The sequence below is a fragment of the Neomonachus schauinslandi genome, chromosome 9 (assembly GCF_002201575.2).
Source record: "Neomonachus schauinslandi chromosome 9, ASM220157v2, whole genome shotgun sequence".
In the NCBI taxonomy this organism is placed as follows: domain Eukaryota; kingdom Metazoa; phylum Chordata; class Mammalia; order Carnivora; family Phocidae; genus Neomonachus; species Neomonachus schauinslandi.
In genome coordinates this window covers 98,073,466-98,081,136 of record NC_058411.1, presented here as the reverse complement: position 1 = coordinate 98,081,136, position 7,671 = coordinate 98,073,466, and the positions used below count along the sequence as shown (strand labels likewise).

The 7,671-nt window shown below is 33.6% G+C and overlaps 1 protein-coding gene across 4 annotated transcripts in view; it reads right to left on the bottom strand.

Moving 5' to 3' along the window:
• Positions 1-751: 751 nt before the first annotated feature.
• RNF111 (ring finger protein 111) overlaps positions 752-7,671 on the bottom strand; it is an 86,113-nt gene continuing 79,193 nt past the window's right edge. For 2 of the 4 annotated variants that reach the window (XM_044917813.1, XM_044917812.1), the window contains exons 11-14: positions 6,811-6,903; positions 5,927-6,022; positions 4,737-4,864; positions 752-2,538 (exon numbers count right to left, since the gene is read on the bottom strand). In XM_044917813.1, coding sequence (XP_044773748.1) covers positions 2,421-2,538; positions 4,737-4,864; positions 5,927-6,022; positions 6,811-6,903 — 435 coding nt within the window. In that variant the 3' untranslated portion in view covers positions 752-2,420. The remainder of the gene's footprint in view (positions 2,539-4,736; positions 4,865-5,926; positions 6,023-6,810; positions 6,904-7,671) is intronic. The other 2 variants (XM_021693857.2, XM_021693854.2) reach the window with 2 other exon arrangements.

The window sequence follows — 7,671 nt, the reverse complement described above, 5'->3', positions numbered from 1 at the left end:
CATATTAACAACAATAAAAATAAGGATTTTCTGACAAAAGAATTTTAGTTCTAAAGTATTTGGACAGCTATCACTGAAATTTTCATTTTGACATAAGATGCAGCAGGATATGGAAGACACCAAAACAAAGCACAAAAGTTAAAATATTAAAAATTATTATCTTCTGTACTTGGTTCATTACTAATCACATTTTCTGTAACTAATTACAGTTGCTTACTAAGCTCCTGCATTAACAATCCAGGTTTATGCCACAAATATCTGTATTAAATAAATTTTAAAGAAATAAGGCTTTATCTACATAAAAAAAAATCAGTAGCAATTATGAAACAGGTCAACAGGTAGTCGTGCTGTAATATTAATCTGATGTAATATTAAAAAAGAGAGAAATCTATCTGTTCTTGTGTTTTGAGGAACATCAAGAGGACTCCATTGTATAGAATTCTCCCCATATATACTTCCACCCTTGACAGGGACCCTGGCTTTTCCAGTGCAAAAGTCCTACACCCATCACAGGCTACTTGAAGACAGGCTACTTGCTCCTTTCCCCAGTAAGATGGCAGGCATGGGCCATGGTCACTCTTTGTCTCCCTCCTCTGCCCTTCTACAACTGCAGCCTAATCATCATGTATTCTTTTTAAAAAATGTTATTTTACATCAAATTTCTTAACCATAGTCCATCCTCCATCTCTACACATAACTATGTAGAAGCATGTTGATATTGACAATTACTACAGTGTTACATTTACTAATACAAAAAAAAAAAGCAAGTAGCCATAACTGAATGAATATGAAAATTCTGCAAATGTCAACTTGAGTGAGATCACTATTTTTGAATTCCAAGATGTTTGATAGAAACTGTTTTATAAAACTAATTATGAAACACAAAGACAATAGAAATATAAGTTATTTATTAATCAATCCACTTACAAAGCAGGTGGCTTAATGCAAGCTTATTGACATCTTCACATATGATCCATGGGAACATGTCTTCCACATACAGACAGTGACGTTACTGACTGATGCATTTGCAATCTGGGGCATGTTAAGCATATTTAGACAAATAAAATTAGGCTATCCTGTATATGAAAGTATCTTGATAATATGCATCCTGAAGTGGATTAAAACTTTCTCCAAAGGAGAAATGTTAGTACGTTAACTTAACTTTATATTCTATATTATGCAGTAAATCTTAACTATAGAAATTAAAAATTTTAAATCAGTGATCGACTCTTGGTAATGTATGAAGTGGGAGTCTAAAACCAGAGCAACAGTAGGTTGACAGTATAATTTGTGCCTCACAGTATGTGCAGATTTACTGTTTTCAAGTTTAAAGAGAAATAAAACAAGAGACATGTAGATTCAGCTGACTTTATTTATCTTTAAACTAATAAAATCCCCTAAAAGTGATCCTGGGACCTTGAGAAGTTCTATGAATGCAGAGATACCTGCCAATGACTGCAATTCTAAATCCTGACTGAATGTGTTTATTACAAAATCAGTGTTAAGCAGATATCCTTACTATACGTGCTTAGCAGAAGACTGAACAAAATTCTACATGTCTTCTTCAATTTCCCTAAAATTTTGTTAAATCTGCAAGTATGTACAATCCAGCTAATTGAAATTAATATTTAGTGTTCATCAGAGCTGTTTCACAGCAGCAAAAACTGACTCAGGGAAATAAAAGTTCTAAATGATGTAGGAAAAAGATAAATACAATCAGAACAGCAGTCTAAATGTATGATATCAATATTCAACTCTATCTGCATTGTGCTGAAAGTAAAAGGATACACCAAGAAAATTTCTATTGATCACTCTGGTGATGTGAATACCACCTGCATCTGATTGAATATGGTTTGTATTCTGTTCCCAGTATTAAGGATGGTATTTAACTCAGAACTCCATATTGTAAATATACAGCAGCCATTTTGTCCTAATTAAGGAATGTCTTAATACACAATATTATCATTTTCTAGAGGATCTTTATACATTAAACTAAAGTACATGATTGATTAAATTAAAGGTTAGTAATGGATAAAAAAATTCATAATTCTCAAGACCTGGTACTATGTAAAAAACAAAAAGACCACAAAATTCTACTTACTAAAGCAGCTAATCTTGCCTGCAAGTTTAGGGTCACAAGCCCATAATATGTGCAAAGAAATGCAATACAAGGAACCATGCAAAAATACAGTAAAATGATACAGGAAAAATGTCAAATCTAGAAAAAAAAGCTTTTATAAATACATCAAACTCAACTGTATACATAAACTGTAGGTCTAGCATTAGTTGTACCATATAGCAGAGCCGCACTCTAAGTTCAAGGCTTCCAAATCTGCGCAGGTAAGTCACGCCATCTTTGGTTGACTGCAGTACCAGGAGGATGGGAATGAGAGGGAGGGCAAGAGTTCTGAAACATGGTGTCAACTTTCACTTGGCAGCTGGGCCTCAATGTCCACTCTGCATATGGGGCACTTCTTATTGGTAATCAACCACTGGTCAACACACACTTGGTGGAAAAGGTGCATACAGGGAAGGCGCCTATTATGGGCAAACAAAACAAAAAGCAAAAATTGCAAAAGTGAATTTCATGACAATTGCACGTGGCATTTACTTTTAAATAAATGATAACATGTAATAATTCAGCAGTGTTTTGAAGTTACTAGCTCTTTCCCTTCTCTATAAACAAAACAAACAAAAAAACCACATACCCAATTCTCTAACAAGTTACACCTATATTAAATTACTACTTTGGGCAATATAATGTATAAATGACCATGATAATTAACTGTCACAGCTATGGAACCAAATTACATAAAATCTTAGGAATTTTAAGAATGACAATTACACTGGCAATTATCCCAGTCTGGTTTCTAATGAGGCTGGCAGTATGTTCTGTTATATAATACTGCAAATATATTTTTAATATCAAATCATTGCATTTATTCAGCATTTAAAAATATATTTCATTTAATTCTCTCTCAAAAACATTAGTACTCATGTTACAGTAAATATCATACTAATTAAGAATGTCTTAATATGCAATATTTTTTTTATCTAGAGGATCTTTATACATTAAACTTGAGTACTTGACTGATTAAAGGTTAATATTGTTTTCAATAATATTGTTATATCCACTTAATACCATGCTACTCTTTTAAAGGTAGGTCAATCCGTTTTGGAATGTATTTGTATTATCAAACCATGTTGTAATACAATGAAATAAATACAATGTTATATGTTAACTATATCTCAATAAAAAATAAATGGAAAAAATAAAAGAAGGTTAAAAGAAGATGTTTACTTCACTATACTACCCTGGGCTATCAATTAGAAATTGAGAAATAATGCTTCCAGGCAATACAGGATAATATTAAATCTAAATGAACAGTAAGATAAAAGTTACTGATTTAAGTGTCCATTTCTACTTCCATCCACTGTTAAGAATTGTCATACGTTGTCAGACTTCTAATATTTTGTAAAACTAGTAGCTAAAAAGAGGTGTTCCAATTACCGTGTGAACAAGACTGTCAATGCTGTAAAAACAATTACCTTCCATATTTATAAACCTTCTTTGGAAATACAGTGTTCTGAAATAACCTTAGGGGCTCCTAGGTGGCTCAGTTGGTTAAGCGTCTGCCTTCAGCTCAGGTTATGATCCCAGGGTCCTGGTATCGAGTCCCGCATCGGGCTCCCTGATCAGTGGGGAGTCTGTTTCTCCCTCTCCCTCTCTCCCCCGCTCGTGTGCTCACACTCTCTCTCTCTCCTCTCTCTCAAATAAATAAAATCTTAAAATGTGTTTGAAATTGCCTTGTATGTGGTACGGTAGCCAACTGTGCATAATTTTTCTCTCTCTCAGCCAATTGAAGAAATATGAAAAAGTTATCCTTACATGTTAGGGCTACAAAATCATCATGTGGTTGTTATATATGCTATAGAACTTGTTTCATATGGGATTATGTTACATTAGAAAAAAACAGAATAAAAACAAAACAATTACTTAAGAGATTATAAAAAGAAAATGCCTGGGGCGCCTGGGTAGCTCAGTAGGTTAAGCATCTGACTGACTCTTGATTTCAGCTCAGGTCATGATCTCAGGCTCAGTGGTAATGAGCCCTATGTTGGGCTCCTTGCTGGGTGTGGAGCCTGCTTGAGATTCTCTCTCTCCCTCTCCCTGTGCCCCTCCCCTCACTCACTCACTCTCGAAAGAAAAAAAGAAAGAGAGAGAAAAAAAAGAAAATGCCTAAAATTAACAGTGGGTGAGCATAGTAACATTTCTAAATCACAAAGTTGCAAGAAGAGTCCTATATATAAGTTGAGAGGAAATTTTAGGACAAAACTATTTTATAAAAGATGCTATAAGATAAACTGCATGGAGCTAAGGAGGATTGCCCTCTTTAAGCTTTGAAGAATACATTAATGTAACTATCTTAGGCTCTGAAGCCTCCATATTCTTTCTGCAAGATTTATAGAAGACAATTTGATCATAAAATTTCCCTGGCCAAATCTTGGTGTGCCTCTAACATGGGCAGTATATTTCCCCATTACCAACCCCTTTGTTGGTAATACAAAGACTCATCTTTCTATTCTTTCACTCACTGTAAAAAGGCAATTCTGCATGTCAGATATTGGTAACAGGGTATGCCAGGAGTAATCTTTATTTGGTTTGTAGTCTATTTTCAAATAAAATCTCTTGTATAGTTTTGACAACAGATTTTAGATAATTAATGTCTAGTTACCTCACATCTTCACCTTCCTCTAAAATAGACAAACAGATAGTACATTTTTCCTCTGTGTCTTCCTCAGTCCCTTCTTCCCCATCTTGTTTGCAGTGCAGTTTCCTCTGTGAGAACCAATCAGTTGTTACCTTATTAGTAGAGATGACATTATTGAACAACTGAGTAAAGTCTGTGTTTATTTGAAAAACAAAAACAAAACAAAACCACACATTCACACCCACAACTTATTTCCCAGGTACAGATGTCATGAATTTCATGGATGAATTAAGTGACTACCACCAACTGTTCTTTTAAGACCCTTAAATAGCATCAAAAGCAAAACCAAATGTCATAGAAATTCATTAGTTTTAATTCATTAGTGTCTATTATTTTTAATCCACAATTAGGAATGATACATGATATAAACTCTATTTTTGTCCCGGCATGAGTACAGCTACATGAACTTTACTTTACTAATGACTATTTCAAATAACACCCAAATAAATTAATGCTAATTATAGTCTTTAACTTAGATAGTTGAAAGGATTTAAATTTAGTGGCTACTCTTAGAAAACAGATAAAAAATACAAAGAACAATAATTTTCATACTTTTATTATCCTCTGTGTAGCAGAGGACATTGTTGTTTGTTGAAGAAACTTTTAACATGTCTGCTCCTTAACTTCTAGATATACTATAATACAACATAAGGAATTAAGCGTAGAATATAAGAAATGTAGATCAATTAAATGTCCAAATAAACTGCTAGTTAAATTATGGTATGCCATATGATGAAATTTTGTATATGCTATTAAAATGAATATAGGTGACCTGTGAGTGCGGAAAGAAGAGGAAAAGAAAATGTGCAAAATTGTGTGCATATCATCCCCTTTGTGTTACTTTTGAAAGGGAAAGAAAAAATGCATAGTAATGCACGTTACTGTAAATTCATAAAAATATCTGGAAGATTACCTACAAAAGCCTTAACTATGATTTTTCTTCTCGGAAGGAAGACTGGGGTCGGCAGGGTAAGAAACTTCAGGTATGTTTTTTTAGACCTTCAATTATTAAAAGAACAAAACAAAACTATGTATGTGTTGTTTTAGTAATAAATAATGTAGTTGCTAGACTCCACAATCTCAAAAAAGGTCCATAATATTCAATTTTATGCACTTCAACAATAACATAGACATTTCATAGGATAAATTCTTACCTTTTTGTATTTATGTGGATATGTACATCTTTCAATTGTCCCCTGGGATGCACCACGATTCACATTTCCTAATCTTTCTTCCAAATGAATCAGTTCCTGAAGGTAAAGATAATTAGTATCAAAAGCCAGCATGATTATTTCTTGAACAGCACTGTTAATATTGTAAAAGCAATAAAGTTACATATTTATAAACCTCAATGTAAATACAAAGCCATATATGATAAGGCAAATGTTTGTAATTCTTTCCTCAGCCAATGTAGTAGTATGGCAAAGTTATCCTTACAGATTAGGACACCATATTACTACATGGTACTATAAAAGTCAGTTAGTATGTATGCATGGAGAAGATGAAATCATTAAGTAAAATAGGGAAACAAATCAAAGGATAGTTCAAAGTCCCTCTGACTCCAACTTCCAAACTGACATGAAGAAACAAAACTTCAAATCATGTTCAAATGATTTGGTCTTCCTGAAAATTCAAAAAAGATAGTTAGCTATGAACTGAATTACTTAAGTTTCTTTTGTCCAGTAATGTTTCTCTAAAAATAAGCTTAGTCAAAAGCAATTGAGATTTCCCCCTACATTTAATAGTATAGTTCTTTATCTGATATTTATATTTAATAAATTTCTTTATTCTTTTATATTAGATGTTTTCATTTACTCATCTTAAAATACGTGGATAACTTTGATACTAAGATTAATATTGCCTATAAACCTTTCTGTGATAACCCCCAAAAGCAGTATCAAAAATTCAGACATTGTGCTGCCTTCTGATCCCCAGCCAGTGCAGCAATCCTACTCAACTGTGAATACTAATAATACATATATTCTCTCTCTACATTAAAGATACTGTGGCAAATATCTTCATTAATTGTATTACACACCTCAAAATTGCCCCTGAAAGGACCTCTGAATGATGTTCCATCCAATCCTGATGAAATGTAACGAATATGAGGATAGCCTGCCATGTCAGGAACCTATTTTAATAGAAGACACAGGCTAAATCAAGTAAGAGTAGGCTTGAGTTTTAACACATAAATAACTGAGACACTCCATTCAGCTACTCACAAAATTCAACTTCACTAAGTCTCCAAGTAAGCACTCTGTAAAAGGGTTAGGTTTCTCTTCAAATATAATCTCACAGAATAACTATTAAAATACAAGCAAAAAAAAAAAAAGAATTGCTGTTCCATGAGGTAACAGGTTTCTTCTACTTGATTTATTTTGCATAAAGAATCCTAAATAGAAAATACCCAAAGTTAATACTGATGCTCTTGGCAGTCTAAACATATAAAGAGTAAAATTTTCATAAGATTTTGTCACTTTCAGAGAACTTTATTAAACGATATTATGAAATAAAAATGCACAGAACTTTCCTACAAAACTTATTTCCCTTCCTCTAACTTCCTAATAGCCAAAGGTACTCTGGCTCCTTTTTATGTTTCGTTCTGTTGGTGAAAGTTTGTTTTTTTTTTTTTTTTTTTTTTAAAGATTTTATTTTTTTATTTGACACAGAGAGAGAGAGAGAGAGAGGAATCACAAGTAGGCAGAGTGGCAGGGAGCGGCAGAGGGAGAAGCAGGCTCCCCGCCGAGCAAGGAGCCCGATGTGGGACTCGATCCCAGGACCCTGGGATCATGACCTGAGCCGAAGGCAGATGCTTAACGACTGAGCCACCCAGGCGCCCCTGTTGGTGAAAGTTTTAATAGTGTTTTCTAATTTTGTGTTAGGCATACTCAATCTTCAT